The 17901-nt window shown below is 39.4% G+C and overlaps 2 protein-coding genes across 2 annotated transcripts in view; one reads left to right on the plus strand and one right to left on the minus strand.

Moving 5' to 3' along the window:
- The first annotated feature begins 3077 nt into the window (after positions 1–3077).
- rpe (ribulose-5-phosphate-3-epimerase) lies at positions 3078–5599 on the plus strand. The gene is made up of 6 exons (XM_067517210.1): positions 3078–3255; positions 3615–3694; positions 3795–3934; positions 4108–4242; positions 4914–5000; positions 5095–5599. Exons 1-6 carry the CDS (start codon positions 3134–3136, stop codon positions 5215–5217), a joined length of 687 nt encoding a protein of 228 aa, XP_067373311.1. The 5' UTR covers positions 3078–3133; the 3' UTR covers positions 5218–5599.
- Positions 5600–12748: 7149 nt separating this feature from the next.
- The window catches only part of igsf3 (immunoglobulin superfamily, member 3), a 72455-nt gene continuing 67302 nt past the window's right edge, over positions 12749–17901 (minus strand). The window contains exons 8-9 of the mRNA XM_067517195.1: positions 17480–17901; positions 12749–16933 (exon numbers count right to left, since the gene is read on the minus strand). The exon at positions 17480–17901 is cut by the window's right edge and continues 25 nt beyond it. Of these exons, the coding sequence (XP_067373296.1) occupies positions 16683–16933; positions 17480–17901 (673 nt within the window). The 3' untranslated portion in view covers positions 12749–16682. The remainder of the gene's footprint in view (positions 16934–17479) is intronic.

Raw genomic sequence — 17901 nt, forward strand, 5'->3', positions numbered from 1 at the left:
AAGCAGGGGAAGGTTCCAATCAAGATAATACATGAAAAGTTTGGATTTGTACCAAGTTGTTAATAATCAACCACTGCAGAGAAAAACAGAAACCACAGGAGCACTGTCTCCATTTGTGTTCCTGCCTTCTATTTCAGAGGTTAAGTGTCACATAGACCAGCCTATCTGGGGTTAAAGCTCACATACTGCTGAATGTAAATGTACACAACTTGAGTGCATGCACAGGGATTCTTCGCAATGTGCAATCAACAGAGCATTTCCCCTGCAGTTTAGCAACTGTATGATGGGAGGTCGTTTGTCAGTGCTGTGTGGTTTCAGGAGTTTTTTATTGTTCATTGATTCATTATATACTTAATAATAGCTGGTAATAGATGCTCTTAAAAAGACTCATAACCAACATCAAACATGTTTAATACGTGCTGCTCCATAGCTGTGAATTAGTTACCTGTAAATACTGAACCTTCAGAGAAATGGTTGAACGTATTGATGAAGCCTGAAGTACTGAAAACTTATGGGAACAATCTGGGTTTAAAAACAAATATTCATTTAAAAATTTTCTCATTGAAAAAATATATAAGCACATTAAATGCTGTAACGGTTCAAAATAGGGAAACTCCAAAAAAGCAGCAGCAGCAGCTGACACAAATGAAAGTGAACACAGGGAATGGAACCGATCAGTCTCATTTATCAGCGTCAGCTTACGTTTGTCTCGAAATGCGAGTGTACAGACATTTTTAATTGTCTGTTCACAGATGACTGAGATGCAGGAATGCATATAACCAAAAATCTTTCATCCAGAAGGTCATTAGGATCCTACAGCCTTTATTTCACAAGCCATGAACTAATAGAAAATATACATACGCCCACTTTTGGACCTTCATCATCATAAAAATATGTGAAAGTTTATTTACTAAATCTTTAGATGGCTTACCCCAATTTTTGTGTAAAGAAAATATGATAAGATTGCATTATAAACGTGCCAAAACATTTTCAAGATTGATTGACATAGTGCTATTTGGAAACATTTCTTATTCTGTGACTGTACAAATTAATGTAATCAGGAAATGATGTGACTACTGGAGCGAAGACTGATGTTGGTTAATCTGGGGTGTGTGCATACGGAGAATATATCAACAGTGAGCAATGGATTACAGCTTTACAGCAGCCTGAAATGATTGCAAGTCACATTCCTGAGCTGGTCCTCCTCTGCTGAAGCAAATGAAAAAAAAAGTGACATTAATAGGGGCCTTCAGTAAATAGAAGCTTAGGGTTGATTGAAGTGGTGTGTTTTTAATACACTGTATTAAAACTGTTTACAATAAAGGTAAACAATGTGTTTTGGTTCCATCTGCAGGACAGAGAAGGACGAAACAACAATACATCAACTAGGTTGAGTCAGGCAATGTGTCACTTTGACTTTAGTAAAAATAAATGATTTCATCATTCCTTGGCTCAAAATATTGTTTTAACAAGTTTAGTTTAAAAGATGTGAAAAGTTACTTGAGATGCATCCCGCTCTTAGACACTTTCTATACAGAGGTAAGATGAGGGACTTTTGCCTGGACAGACATAGAAATCAGCCCCTTGCAGCTATGGTGCTGCTGTCTAGGCTTTTTTACTACCATCCCCCAGAGACTCTTTGGGCCCCAGTTCGTTTTGTCACCAACATACTCTGTTTTGCCCCTACTTAAAACTGCATATATCATACTGTATCTGCCAGAAAATGCCCTGCCACCAGTGTTTCCATCATTTCTGCATTAATGCAAGATGTGGGCAAAACTCATAAATATCAGACTCTGTTTAGACAGTCTGGGTATATGAGTGAGTCTATTTGTGGGCAGAGCCTTAGCAAAGGCCTGCAAAGAGGTTCTTAAATCCTTAGCCTTCTGCGTAAATCACAACAATTTACCTAACAGTCACATTATTGATACCATGTGAGCAGACAGTTTCCAAGATGATGATGCTGACTAGAAGTAAAATATTTCTGAATGCAATGAACAACGGTATAATCAAATGACTGTGTCCTATTGACACTTGCTGTAAAATCTTGATTTTATTCTTTAATAGCATTAAACTATCTATCTGTTCACATACCAAGGGACAGACTATTTTAGCTGATGGCAGGTGGTGGCTGACAAGAATAAGTCTGTGAAATGCCAGAGAGGCATTAAGACATAAAATCAATGGGAAAATAGAGAGAGAACACAGAAAAGAGATGACTGTTGATAATGTGAATTGGGAAATGATTCATATGGTTTAGCAAGTTTATGCCTTTTACACCATTTAGTAAAATGTCTCCCACATTACTTAATAATGTGTCCTAATAAACACAATACCCTGATTACAAAAGTGTGTCCCATATTACTGAAACAAAGAAAGAAAAGGAAAGTTTGGGGCTATACATGTATGAACATAATAACAATTGCAGTTTAATATAACATGTTTCCGATAATTAAAGGGCTTAAAGGATATATTTAGAAAACAGACGACAAGGTTTTTGCACCATGCACAACCATTTACATAAAATCCCCCATGCAAACCTGAGATGACCCATATGACCTGAGCACCACCTAGTGTCAAGAAGCAGGGACTGCGTGGGGCCAGAACATGGAAAGAGAATCGACTTCCTACTGACACCTAAAGTAAAACCAGAAGTGCCTACAAAAGTTCGACCTTAAAATAAAACAAGTTGAGACATTTTATTTATTTATTTATATATATATATATATATATATATATATATATATATATATATATATATATATATATATATATATATATATATATATATATATATATATATATATACACAAAAATATTTGATTTTCTACAAAAATATTTGATTTAATTAATAGTGTATTATTTTTCCTCGATTATTCTTGTGTTAAGTATGATTTTTTTTCCCGCCTCCTTCTTCTTACTACTTCTACAATTACCACTACTACCACTGTCATTAAAAAAAATCCAATTCTATTTTTAATTGTTTTCTGACTTGGCACGTATAAATATTAGCACTTTTCCGTGGGTACCTATGCTGTTATTTTGAAAGTTACAAGCGGAAGCTGTGCTTGCTGTTGTGGTTAACTTGGTATTAGCTGCTCGGCTGCATGCGGACAGGAACGGTAGTGGCAGCATGTCTTACAGTGCGAGGATCGGTCCGTCAATCCTGAGCAGCGACCTGTCCTGTCTGGGCAGTGAGTGTGTGCGGATGATGGAGTCTGGGGCAGATTACCTGCACCTCGACGTTATGGACGGGTCAGTTTATCACTAGTCATTTAGATTAGCTGCCTTGCTAACTAGCAAGCCCATTGTAAGTTCACTGTGTTAGAGCTAAACTTGGCTAACATCAACAAGCTAGCTGAGTTAGCCTTGCCAGAAGTTGAGCCAAAATATATTTAACAGGATTTTTCTGGCCTGGCTGTGCCAGTGCAGAAGCACAAAACTATGGAAGTCAAACCCTTGAGAAAAGACTTCTTTCATATGCTTAGCTGCTTATTTAGACATGTTCTTCTTCCTCTACGCTGGTGCAGGATGTTACTTTGCAACTGTTGTGCAACATGAGAGAATTTCATTACAGCGGCAAGTTAAATGTGTGGTTTTGTTTCCTTTTAAAGGCATTTTGTTCCCAACATCACATTTGGCCATCCCATGGTTGAGTCCCTAAGGAAGTCACTAGGCCAAGACCCTTTCTTTGGTGAGAGAAATTCCTCCCCACACACGCCAGACTAAACCATACAGCTTATGTCCCTGAACTGAGTCGTGAATGCAGTTTTGTAACAGTGTCGCGGTTGCAGACATGCACATGATGGTGTCTCGGCCTGAGCAATGGGTGAAGCCTATGGCAGCAGCTGGAGCCAACCAATACACGTTCCACTTGGAGGCCACCACCAACCCTGGAAATCTCATCAAGGAGATAAAAGAGAGTGGCATGAAGGTGAGAAAATAGTAGTGTGTGCAATAAATTAAGTGATGAATGTACAAAAGCTCTTGCTTGTCTCAGATAACACTATAAGTTCACATTCATAATTGTGCCAAATGATATTAGTTTAAAACATAAGGGACTTTCATTTATTGATGATTTGTATAAGCACTGTGGAAATGTTTTAGGTGGGTTTGGCCATTAAGCCTGGTACTACTGTGGAGGAGCTAGCACCCTGGGCAAACCAGATTGATATGGCTCTGGTCATGACTGTGGAACCTGGCTTTGGGGGGCAGAAGTTCATTGAGGACATGATGCCCAAGGTAGAGGAAGAAAACCACGGGAACTTTACACACGTTCACAACAACACAAACAAGGCTTTGGTAGTTAACTTACAGTGAATGAGAGGTAAATTTAGAGAAATCACAGTTGAAATAAATTTATGGCAATTAACATTTCTCTAAACTATATCACACCATAAAATTTGTCAACGTAACATCAAATACAAAGTAGTGACAAGGCCCATATCACACATCCATTTTGTTAGGGAATGATGTGTTCTGTGACAAACACACATGCATGATGTACTAAGCAGAGTTTCCTTCTGTCACAAATAATGGAAAAAGATGGAAAATGATTGATTAAACAACAATTGTATATAGACAAGATGATTATTTACTTGTTTCTCAAGGGAACAGCAGACATTTAATATGAAACACTAATTACAGACTACTAGAGAACATCAACATGCAAGGTGACTTCAGTTAACATAGACGTGAGAGTCACATTATACATGAGTTGAAGTTTCTGTTAGACCACAATGATACAAAATGACATCAAATAGACGCCACATAAATGGTTTCAGTGCTCCCTTCTTTCTTTCCTTCTCATGTCAAAGCATTTGTCTGTTTTTGCACTCCTACTACAAATGTGAAAAAAAGAGTTGTAGTATGTAGAATTAGTGTTGAGCTTCTCTTTCTGTGCATGTGACCAGGTGAGCTGGCTGCGGATTCAGTTCCCTTCCTTAGACATTGAAGTAGATGGAGGAGTCGGCCCTGACACCATTCACAAGTGTGCGGAGGTAAGAAATACAAGCAATACTTGCCACTTAAAAACCCTTATTGGATTTTGTGACTTTCTCATACACTATGTATATATGCTCCCATTTGCTACAGGCAGGAGCCAACATGATAGTGTCAGGCAGTGCTGTGATAGGCAGCGATGACCCTCGTTCTGTCATCGCTCTCCTGCGCACTGTTGTGGCTGAAGCAATCCAGAAACGCTCGCTGGACCGCTGAGTTGTGGTCTTTGTGGAGGTCTCCTTGGCAACAGTCTTACCTGGCCGTCCAAATAACACCTCACAGCAGCCAGTGGAAGTCACTCAATAATGGGGTCTTGGTCGGAGCGTGGGGTTTGTGTGGAGTTGTGAGCTGATGGCAAAAACTAAATAACTTTGATGTGAGTGAAGCTGAAATGTGCCTCTACAGAACTGTTTGAACTTTATCCTCGTCTTACCACAGTCTCCTCCGTGCTGTGAGCAGTTAAGTCAAATTGAGTCTCATTGTTTTTGCGACTGGAGCTGAGGTTACATTGATTTCACATCTGTAGACATTCCTGAATATAGTTTGACTTAAACTGTAAGTATAAATCACTTATGGAAATAAAATGGTCCAAGAAGCACTTTGTTTAGCACATCTTCACTTTGCAAGTAATTCTTCACTTCTAAAATAACATTTGGTACATCTGTTTTGTTGATACTTTACAATCTTCCTCCTCTACTGAGCAAATATATTGCACACTACAAAATTTCTTGACAATGGGGATTGGGTATTAAAAAGTTCAAGATGATGTGTATATATTCTTTGCAGTTTGACCTTAACTCTGGTTCATACTACACCATTTGGTGGGGAAATGCAGAACTATTAAAATTATTAAAGAACTTTAAGGAGACAATGCCAATTCATAAATCAGCATTCTGGGATTACAGCCTTAAAGTGACCTACTTTTGAGTTTTAACTGACAACATACTCCAATGTAAGGATTTTTGTTTGGGACACAGCGGTTAGAAACTGCTCAGTTATGTACCTGCACAATTTCCGGCATTAATATTATTGAATTTCAAGAGATAAGCGTAAGATTTAAGAAATGCATGAAAATCTGCATGTAGTAGACTAAAGAAGTGAATTCACTCAGCATTTGACTTTTAAGTACTCGAATCTTACGTCACTTGAGGTCCACATCATCGTGATAAATTATATGGTACATTGTACTTCACTGAATTTTTTTGGCAGCTATAGTTACCACTTACTTTACAGAAAACATTATCCTTTAAAGTGCCATGCACTGTTGTAAACTAAATTATTCAACAGTAAATGTGTATTTAAGTAATGGCTACAAAATTAACTATATATGCATATTTCCGCAATTTTATTTTAAGGAAAACGTCAATTATACTGTACTTCTACTTTGAATGTTGTACATTTACTTGTAACAGTTATTTTACATAATGTTGCCGAAAACTTATTTCACCTTTTGACAAAACATATACAATGTCTCTTGTAGACTTGTGAACTAAATTCTTTTCATACACTAAATGTTAAAAAAAAAAAAAAAAAAAAATGTTGACTAGGAGTTCCAAGTCAGTAGGACACCATCTAATGAAATTGTACACATATATTATTAATTTGGAAGCATGAACAAACATCTTAAACAGCTCTATATTTTAGAAACGAAGTGCTGTAATCTATTATGCATCCACTCTTCGTAGTGTGAACAGCTCTACTGACAATGCAGCAGAGGATTGGCTGCTGAAAGAGTCTTACAGTGGACCCTCAGTGCTTTGGCCAAGGACACTTCAATGTGTGACAGGAATCAAACCAACAGCCCTCGGATTAGAGAACAACTACTCTACCCTTTCTTGGAAACCTTTACCAACCCGGTTCAACCCATCGTTAGAAACTGAATCATGCAGTAGTGTCCCTGTACTCCTGGCCAGTTGGAACCGGGGGAAATGTAATTCTGTGAGCAAAATGCATTTTCGGGAATCAATATGTAATATTGCATTTATTGAGCCACCCTGGGACGTGAATCCCTCTTCCTGAGGACACCCAGAAAGACTAAAGACACGACTACAGCATCTCTCCTCTTTTTGTCTGATGAAAGAATCCCTCCTGTCAATAAGAATAACTGACAACATATTTCAAACTGAAAGCAGCTCGCACTCAATAATGCAGCACATGGCTGGGAGGCAATTGACAGACTGAAATATTGATGGCTAAAATCTGTTTTTATTTTGTGCTTATATCAAAGCTGATAATGACATATTTGCCCTGTGCGTCACTGTACACATTTATATACTATGGTATGCATGTGAGTTGAGAGAGTTTATGTATGACACATGCATTTGTACATCATTTGAAAATCTCCTGTGACCGACTCTTGTGCTAATAGATGGTGACAGGCATTTTGTCTGCCACTGTCTCTGCTGCCTCCCAAAGACAGGGACACAATTCAGTGGAGGACTAGTCTGCACCTACACATGCTCCACACTACTTAAGCCATGTCACAGTCTCATTATCAGCTAATTGACAGTTGCTTCTCTCTCCCGATTATCTTGCGCTGTTTACACACAATTGGTTGATTTATTATGAAATTACAAATGCTGCTCTCACTCAGAATTAATGCATGGAGAATTGTTATATACTGACATGTACACAAACACAAATACCTTGCATTCTGGGACATTACTCATACAATATAGTCACTCAAGAGAGATGTATCATATCTGGTGCCATAACAACCACCTCTGAAGGATCTGTCATTTGTCGTTGAAAGAAGTCATAGACGGGAGTTGGCAAGGACACAGTGGAATGGTCAGAGATCCGTCACTGCTTGTCCTTTTTTTTTATTCCCTGTATCTTTTACAGCATGTTAATGAGCGTTTGCAAAAGACACACACACACACACACACACACATATATACACGGGGAGATGTAGAATGAAACAGAGCAGATATTGAAAGTCCAGCAAAGATTTCACACCAAAAATTTGCCAGACAGCCATCACTTTGAGCTTTCCATCTTCAGACGTGAGGAAACGACAGTCCCTGGTAGAGGTGTGTGCAGATTAGATTTCCACAGAGTACCACAGGGTGTACAACCATACAGTAAAGGAGGTCTGATCACCAAACAGCAGGTGCCTCCAAAGGCTGTCTTGATAGGCAGCAGGGGCTACCACAACACACACACCACTAAAAGCAATGGCAATGCCTAGTTTGTGTACACGTGTCTAAATAAGCATTATGGTAACAATAACCATAAGCACATGTGTTTACAGGAGATAAGTTACCGGATAAGGAACCCTTTTATTTTCTGTTGTCAAATACTCAGTGAGCTCATCCAAAGACAGTGTTTGAAGTAGCTGTGCATCGCAGGAAAGCATGTTTTTTTCTTTTCCCGTCTTTCTGTAAAAAATTTTTCTTACACTTTGTTCTGCCATTTATTTTGCTCCATGCTGCATTCGCTTTGCTCCATGACTCACCCTCCCCTCTCTCAAGGATCATTATACAGTAGAATTATATCTTTTCTGCTTCTCTCCTTGCTGTCAGCACTGAAGGTACATTAGTGAACTCTCTTTGCATGATACTGCTCATTCATAATTACTTGGCATCCCACAGAAGAGCATGATACACATCACTGATTAGCTTGCTGTTGTTATGCACCTTTACTTATGCATAAAGCCTTGCCTGATTGAGAGTGTATAGCCTTATTAACAATTTAAAAAACACTTAAAATAATGTTACAAAATACTGTGTGTCTTTGCCGTGCCCTCCAGCATGCTGGGCTCCTGTATGGTGTATACTGTACCTGAGATGGATAAATGATTCACAGAAGTGGGCTGAAACAGCTGTGGCATATAAGTTTCCGTTTACTGTGCTGCTGTGTAAAGTGCCTGAAGTCATAGTGCTGTGCTGGTGATGTTTTCAGCTCATCTTTCCTTACGCATTGTAATGGTTAATTTACTTGTATGGATCTCTTTCCATATACTCTAGCTACAACTCTGACTGGTTGGTCTGGAATGGATTTTCAATGAAATGAAACTCAGTTCTCCATCTTGTTAGATCAAAGCCGTGTTAGCAGCATGGCTCTAATCGTGGCAGTGGTTGTGTGTTGGCTGCCTGGTCCACCACTTTAGCGGGACCTTTTCTCAGGTGGCACCATGTGGTTGATATTTGTGGTTTTAAATGAAAAAATCTAGAAAACTACAGGATGGTTGGGCATAAAATATCAACTTTTAACTAGTTATACTATACTTTGAACAACAGGTGAACAGGCGCTCATAAACTAAACTGTGTTTCCATCAACCTCAGCTGTACTGTGACTTGAAGACCATAACTGCTAAACATTAATGTAATAACATTGTCATTGTGAGCATATGAGCATACCGGTGTTTATACAGCCTCATAAAGCCATTTGATTGGCTTTAGACTAGTCAGGTATAAAAATGCAATATACTTTGACCAGTTTTACTAGTTTAAATTGACAGGTCAAGAGAAATGGGGAATAATGGATCTTGCGTGGCCAAAACACCGATCACGATTAAATGTTCATTTAAATTCTCAACAAAACAAATAAAACAACGAATGCCTGGAACAGTTAATTAGCATCTATATCTGAATCTCCAGGCTTCCAAAGGCCCCAGAGACTAGAGAAACTAAACACAGAGGTCCCAGGGGAATGCTGGCTTAGTAGCAACCTTATAATCAGTTTCCTCCATGTTAGACGGAGCCAGTGGAAGTGCACACATATTTAAGGGTCTATCAATTATGGATGAAAAGAGAATATTCCGGTGTGTGTGTCTGTAAATTTGTAAATTCATAATAAATGATGTGGGACCCTCAGTATTTTTGTTGTTTTGATGCCAGTAGGTGCCTTGTGTATTTTTAGCTGCATGCGATATGCCTGATGTTTTAATGATAATCATCAGCAAACGCTCGACATGTTTTCCAATAAACAACTCTAACTTACAGCCCCTTAATACAACATTTTTTTATTTTAGCTGTATTTACAGAAAGCAAAACCTTCGTAGAGATTATCCAGTCTCATTTTCTGCAGTACAGGTGGTTCATCTGTTCTCCTCTCATTTTATTGCTCACTTTACTCCTGTATTTGAACCACAAAGGGGGAAACCAATGCACTACTTGAAACGTGAGTATTACAGTTTGTGGATTTACAAGATCTGTTTTTCCTGTCATTGACTCACACTGATGACACATACCACAAGAAGGTGAGTTCAACACGCTGTGCACAAGTCTCAACAAACCAGTCACTCAACAAGCTGTTAGGTTCTGCCTCACTTATGTCCTCTCTTGAGACCCAGCAATGCATTTCTGTCCTCTGTAGGGGACAGCAGTTTCAAATCTTTATTTAAAAAAGACACCAATCTGCCACGAATCTGAAACCTGTTGTGCTGTAAAGAGGACATCCTGGGCTTCCCAGTGATATCTGACAAGGTAGAGTTTATCCAATGAAACAGAAGATCTGTCTTTCTATAATGGCTGCTCTACTGACCACTGTGTTTCATGGGCACAAGAAAAGTAAGTTATCAGATTTATCCAGATGTTTAGCTTTTAAAGGTAAATATCACTTTTTCCTAATGTCCTCCGTGGTGGATATGGGGTCTTACTAAATCTACTTTAGGTGATTGGCGGAAGCAGAGAGGAACTTGTTAAGGATTGTTGATGGAGGGTCAGATCTGGAGCTCTCAGAAGATGACTAGGAAGACAGCAATGAAATAGAGGATAAGGATGATAAGAATGGAAGTCATGAAGAAAATAAAATCCAATGTAGTCTATTTTGGGTTAGGAGTAACATGTAAGGATTAGAAATTAAGCACCATGTATTGTTGCATAATTCTGGGGGAGTTTTTCTGTTTATCTTCAGCTGCTTTTGGGTCTGAACTAGTTTGTGTTTATTCTGACTACTAGGCTGGCTAAGAGGTGTTCTGCATACTGAATATGGCTCAGCTCATTTGCCAAAGATGGTTGATGCAACAAATACATTGAGATGCAGAAATGCAGGTTGTAGTGGCAAAACCTTTGTGGAATGTGTCAAATGTCACATGTATCTGTGTGTCAAAGAAAAAACTGCTTCTTGGAGCATCATTCATGACCTGAAAAGACTTGCGGCGTGAGAATTGCGAAATGCCAAAACCATGAAAAGCTCAGTCCAAATTTAGTGTTAGTGTTTTCAATGTTTTTTCCACATTTGATGATGTTTATACACCTGAAAAGAGGAGGGCAAAGAAAAATCTACAACTGTTACAAGCTAGCTTTTAAATTGTAAACAGTTTATGCTTTGTTTTATCAAAAAATAAATAAAAATCCCTGTTCCTCTCTGCAAAATGGTAGAAAAGGTGATTGATGAAAGACAGTTTTTCAGTTCACAGGAAGTCCCGTTGTCCACTGCAAAGGACATTATATATTTAAAAAAAAATGCTAATGTAAACATTTTTTTCTGGGTGTCAAGAGGATATAGTCTATGCTAAATGTTTAGATGCCATATTTTTGTGCACAAGCAGGCAATGTTTGCACTTCACACTTGGGTGCTGTTTCTGTGTACCAAACTTCATAGATTTCTTTGTTTTTGTTACAGCCCCTCCAAGCTCACCAAAGTAGAAGCAGGAAAATGCATGTCCTGTCTTAGCATTCTCTTCAGCGTTGCCTCTCTCACCAGTTATAAATCATAATCTATTTGCCTGACTGGCTGCCCTGCCGCTTCAGCATCGTTAAGCACTGTCTGCCCATGTGTGCCCTCTGGTGTCTGCACCCTCAGCGAGGACGATGGATTTGTGAGTGTTTCTTACTTTTATGCAAAACAGATTTTTGCTCATAGGGCCTGCACTTGAGAAAATTGAGGCAGAAAAAAAAAAAAAAATATCAGGGAAAAAGTGGGACAGAGAGATAGTGCTCAGAGGGGGGGTAGGATTTGGTGTTTTTGCGTCCTGTGAAGTGGTGATGGAGCTGGCTGACAATAAGATCTGCGGTATCAGTGTTCATGCTATCAATGCTAGCAGCACCAATTGATCTTTGAGCGTCGAGCCTTTTACTTAATTTAAGACAGATTGTTTTGTCCAGAGTCAACCAAAAACTTTTCATTTGCCATGCATCACAAAAACTGAGAATATGAACCAATAACTCCACAAGCAAACACCATACTATGACTTTTCTTGCAGTAAATGCCATGTGTCAGCTCTGTGATTTAAGGAAAGGGTTCCAGAATTCATTCTCAGCTTCATTGGATATGTTTGCATCAGTGCGTTTTTATGAATTCACGGGAGGAGTAGTCAGAGAGAAGTTTATGAATAGCATGGACTGGCGACAACTGCAGTTTACTGCTTAGGCGGAATGTGAATATGTTGTAGGGAATGAGCAAGCCCATCTACAATGGATGAGTTATGAATGGTGAGATGTGATTTGCTGAGGCTGTTTAAAAAAAAAAAGAGCCTGGTTAAGCTTTGAGGAGGCCCTGTAAGCATCGTTTATCCTTTGACATGCTGACCCAATCCTTGTCTGCCTTTCTCTCAAAAAGACACATGTACAGAGAAACTGAACTGAACATGCAGAGAAAATAAACAGTCGCATTTTTGAGGGGCTCAGAGGTCGATATACCATCTAAACTCCACACCAACCTACTAAGCAGCTGAACTAGATGGCTGTGAAGAGATGGTAGTATTTTAGTACACAGTTGTCAGAAATCTCAAACAACACAATTTATGTAAATAATGTCCAAAACCTTAAAAGTTTATATGGTTGCAAGGAAAAAAGGAAGATGTACTGAATGTATTTTATTGCAATAAACTGACAATAGCAAAGTGCCTTTTTTAATGGTCACGATGGCAGCTATTTGAAAGAATATCAAAAGAAAAAAAACATGGTCATATAAAAATACATCACTTAAAATAAGGTATCACTGGCTGAACTGAAAACATCACCACAAACTATTTTACACCTAAATTGGAAGCCAGCACAAGCCAATACATGCAGCCCTCAAAACGCAGCTAAATGACTGTCAGAACATCTGGAAAAAATCTTAGGAGGCAGCTATGGATGCTAATATTACTACAATAAAATTAATTCATTATTTTAAAGAAATAAAACAAAATGATAGTTTGACTGTACATTTTCCAAGATGGTGGCCATGCTGTGACATCACACACCACAACCATGCCCTCCACATTCTGGCTCAAGTGTAGAAAGATGAAAGAATTAAGTGATTTACACACTGAAGCTGAAGCTGTTGTTCAGTGGCATCTCTGCATATCTGGGTGAGCTCAAGATTTATAATAACCAATTATTCAACAAACAAACAAGGTCCTGACTATAAAAAGCTGAAATCATATTCCTACTATTTACTGCCAATATAAATACAAATCAATGGCATATGCACCCATTACTGTCAAATCATGTAAGACCTTTCCAACAGCTCTGGTAATTATCTTGCGTGATACTGGGGCCTGAAAACATACGGAATATATTTCCTGCTGTTGTGATATCAACTAGCAACAGGAGGCTAAAGATGTTTTATGTCTCAAAACAGAGGTAGTTAAAACACTAAATAACGTATTCGTCATAAGGCAACATTTGGACCAATAAGGTCTTTGTTAGGCAAAGACTAGACACACAGAAATTAGGAGGACAATGAGGAGATCAAAAAATTGAAGCTATTAAAAATGTATTTTTCTCATGCACAATCACATTATATTGTACACATCCTTATAAGTGTATATGTCAAAAATGTGGCATTCAACATTTATCTTGAACAGTGTTTGCTTATAGGACCTTTTATATCGTATTCCAATTGTAGGTGGGCCACAGGAGTGTGTACCTGACAAAGACTACAACAGTCTCAATGTTGCCTCGTTAACTACTTGGGAGCTTGCAACGTTAAGTATATAGAAGTACAAGCATACTGTGTACAGAGTGGGCATGTTAACAGAAGTCTTTTCTTAAGGCTCATTTATCCACACCGCTCTGTTTTTTAGAACACTTGTGAATGGGGTTAATAATGAGCAAATGGGCAGCAAATCAATGGGCCCTCTTTGAAGACACAGATAAGTTTAGTTATAGCCAAAAGCCCTGCCCATGCACCATATTTCTAACTCCCCTGATCAGTGGCTCACCACTGGGCAAACCACTGATCAGTAGGGGCATTGAGGCTTCTTTACCTGGGGCTAATGATGATATCCAGCTGTTATATGGTAGCTAAAAGAAGGAGCCCCACTTTTTGGTGCCAGTGGCAGTGAGCCGTGTAGAGCCTTTTTCTGGGAGGTTTATAGTTTTTCCTATATAAATGTGCCCCTTTTCCCAAATTTCTGCTGGGGGGGCCCCAAACACTTGGCTGCTTTGCCTCTCCTGATGCTGTTCACCTTTGCCGTTGATTAAAGAAAATCAACAGCTCCTCTCCACCTTGAACTGTGTATTCTACTTGAAATGGGCTGGTAACTTGAAAACTGGTAAAGGAAATTGAAATCTCAGGACTTAGTGGCATGGGTTAGTATCAGCTACTGTATGTACGCTTTGACATAATTTAGTTTAATGAAGCGCAGCATAAAAGCATTAAAAAGACAAATATGAGCAATAATATCAAACACAATCTCCACAACACCCATTCTTGAAACAGATTACTTCACAGGTTCAAAGGGCATCACTGGCAGTCAAACACTGTAAATGACGAGGGGCCGGGCTCTGTGTTGACTCTTGGCTCAAAGAGTTTCAAGTGTACAAAACATCAAGATCCCTCCTGGAATATTGTCATGCAATATACATGTTGACACAATTGGGACAACAATGTCTAGTTTTCATTTCCAGTCTGGCAGTGAAAGGGTTAGACCCAGGTTGGGTAGAGGATTTCACACCTCTCCCGGCTGTTTCATTCCAGGGAAGGTGACACAGATTTTCAACCCTTGTGCCTTGCGTCAGGGGAGCTGGAGGAGGACGCTTTTAGCTAGAATCCACAATAAGAAGACTTTGTAACAGTTCAGTTTCAGTCATCTTTGCTTAAACATCCTACCTACTGTAGATGTAACATTACATTTCACTAAATAAACATGACTCAAGCAAAAAGCATTAAGTGAATCCATTTTTGTGACTTGTCTGTTCAACTATTGTACATGTAAAGCCACAGTAAATTTCAGTATAGTAAGTATACATATACAGTGTTTTGGAACTGACCAAACTTGACAATCTGGTATGAAATGCTACAGACGCATGACAAGTCTAGCATTTGTACTTCTACCACATTGCCAACACACAAGCTATTGACGTAATCTGCTTGGTGGAGTTGCCTGGCAACACAAGCAGCACAGTTTTAGAGAATTTCAAAGCAAAAGGAAATCTTACAAAGCTATGCAAAGTAGTATAAAACAATAAATAGAAAAATCTTTAAAATAAACACAAAAGTCAAACGTGCCCACACCCATCGATTTGTTTTCTTGTAATGTGCACATTACAATTTTAGAGTGTTTTCCAAACACCTACACAACTGCAATCTTCAGTGTGGCTCTGAACAAATATGTATTTTTGAGCTTCTGATATCTTTTAAAAGACAGAATGGAGTGTTTATACAGGGCAACTTAAATAAATGTGAAGGAATTTAATTTTCAGTCAGTGACTCCCAATGTGCAATTTAAGGACAATTCAACTGATTTAATATCTGTGTAAAAGTTGTCCATTTGCCCATGAGGCTCATAAACCCGGTAGGTTTAGGTGAGCAGACTTTTTTTCCCCAGGCTGCCTCAGAAGCAATCAGCTTTCCTCCTTTCTCTCCAAACTTCAAACATTGGCTGCACAGGACAATGTGGAAACAAGGAGGACTTGGCACTGAAAAATATCCCTTGTGTCAAAGTACGTATAACCTCAGCAGGAGAGAGCTGTTCATTTATTCTCTCTCATTTCCAACCGCCCTCCCCCTTTTACTTTTTCCATTTCTTTTAGGAGAACAGGATGATAGAAGAGAAGAGCGAAGCAGTCTCTCTCACTAAGGCCAGAGTGTCTGGCAGTGTTTAAGTGGTGCACCGGGACTGGTTTCTTTCCGCCAAGGCAAATTCATTGTGGAAGCAGGTGGGCCAACACACATACACACATCCTCATTAGGACACTGACTTGTGTGTCCTTGTCTTTGTCTCTATACAGGCTAGAAACCAAGTCATCGGCTATGGAGTCAGTGGCCACAGAGCATCACTATGGCAACCAACATGGTGGGCCAGGCTGTGGCCGCTCTTGGATCAGTGCAGAGACTTTTTTCTGGCATCCGCTCAGTGCCGGAGTCGATTATAGAGTTCCTTCTATTAAATGTTCTTCCTCAATTGGCTAGTGATCTCCTGTGTGTAGTTTTTTCTCTCTTTGAAAAATAGACAAATATTCAGAGTAATAAAAATCAAAAATGCAGCTATGAGATTCAGTTTCACAGAAAACAAAAAAGAAAAGTTCACAATACTCTCTTGCCCTTCAGTTAATTCCTGCACACTTAATCGTGCTAACGTGGCAGACCCACTCTAATCCACACACACCCAAACACACATAGTTGTTAAAATAAAACAGGCAGCCACCAGGGTAGGAAATTTTAAACTGATCAACTGATTGACTAATTCAACACAGCAGTGAACAACGGTAAAGTCTGAAAGTGGAGTCCACATCTGCTCCCTGGCATTGTGTTGGCTAGATATGAGACCTGTGTGAACAGGATGGGAGGACCCCCCCCCCATCTTAATCAACGGAGCCAGGGTGCAGGCTGAGAGCAGGCGGGTCTAAACAGGTGGGAGAGTAACTGAGGTGAGGTTCTTTAATCCACAGGAGGGGGGCGCCGTTCTTGCCTTCTTGGCTCTTGTTGTTGTTGCGGCTCTTGAAGCGCACTAAGAGCACAGCGATGAGCAGGATGCCGAAGATGGGGAAGGGGTAGAAGAAGACAAAATAGAAGAGGGAGTTGTTGGAGCACACCACTGATTGGAGGGTGGATGCTGTGAAAAGATAGACAAAATTTTTTTTCCAGAGAAAAACTAAAATTGCTCCTGAGGACAATGGTTGATATAAAACTGATAACGAAGGAATGATACTGACTTTTTGATTAAACACACTTCTTACAGGTATGAATGCCCTTTGCAGATCGCAAATTAATCAGTGTGAATTGTATAGATCCAACACTGCTTTCGACAGAACTGCTTTTGCTTTAATGTTAGTGTTAAGTTAGGAAGCCATCTCTGGCTCTGCTTTTAACTTCAAAATAAATATTATGACTGGGAAGCTAGATCATTCAAGGCAGGGATGTACATATACATATACGGATGTACTCTAACAAAGAGAACATAATAGGATTGAGCAATATGAAAGAATATGATGTGAGGTAAACCATTCAAAAGTTAATTACATCCTATTCTGCTATCTGTAGAACCTGGTCTTATATTTCCACTTTAATATTGAAAGAAAATTAATGATCCAAGTATTGTCATGTCACACTTTTCATTTTTTCTACATTCAGACAACCATTTAGGTAGTTAAGGACTCACCTTGTTGCACTACATTCACAATAGTGAACCCAGAGTTGTTAGTGGCCAGGCGGTACCATGCATTGCGTGGATTGAGTAGCCACTCCTCAACATGGCAATAGTATCTGCCTGCGTCTGATGGCCGGGCTCCTTGAATGGTCAGGCTGTACTGATCAGAGGTCATCCTCTCAAACTGCAAGCGAGAATTTGGCCCCGCCTCCTCTCTGGGGCTGCAGTTTCCATTTCCAAAAACAGCATCATGGCCGATGGAGAACACGCACTCCCGCTCTCTTCCTTCCTCACCCGGCTGGTCCTCATCATCCTCGTCTTCTGAGCGCTCCACATACCAGGACACAGAAAAACGAGAGTCTCGGGAGGACTGGGAAGGAATGCTACAACCCAGTCGGATTGAACCGGATTCCTCCACTGTCACATTTAACTCC

The sequence above is a fragment of the Channa argus genome, chromosome 9 (genome assembly GCF_033026475.1).
Source record: "Channa argus isolate prfri chromosome 9, Channa argus male v1.0, whole genome shotgun sequence".
NCBI classification, from domain to species: domain Eukaryota; kingdom Metazoa; phylum Chordata; class Actinopteri; order Anabantiformes; family Channidae; genus Channa; species Channa argus.

What these genes read in the sequence shown, in the direction of transcription:
- rpe (XM_067517210.1), top strand. Translation starts at nt 3,134, where the DNA reads ATGTCTTACAGTGCGAGGATCGGTCCGTCAATCCTGAGCAGCGACCTG. An exon ending in CACCTCGACGTTATGGACGG is followed by an intron (nt 3,256 to 3,614) that starts GTCAGTTTATCA and finishes TTCCTTTTAAAG; the next exon opens with GCATTTTGTTCCCAACATCA. An exon ending in AGGCCAAGACCCTTTCTTTG is followed by an intron (nt 3,695 to 3,794) that starts GTGAGAGAAATT and finishes TCGCGGTTGCAG; the next exon opens with ACATGCACATGATGGTGTCT.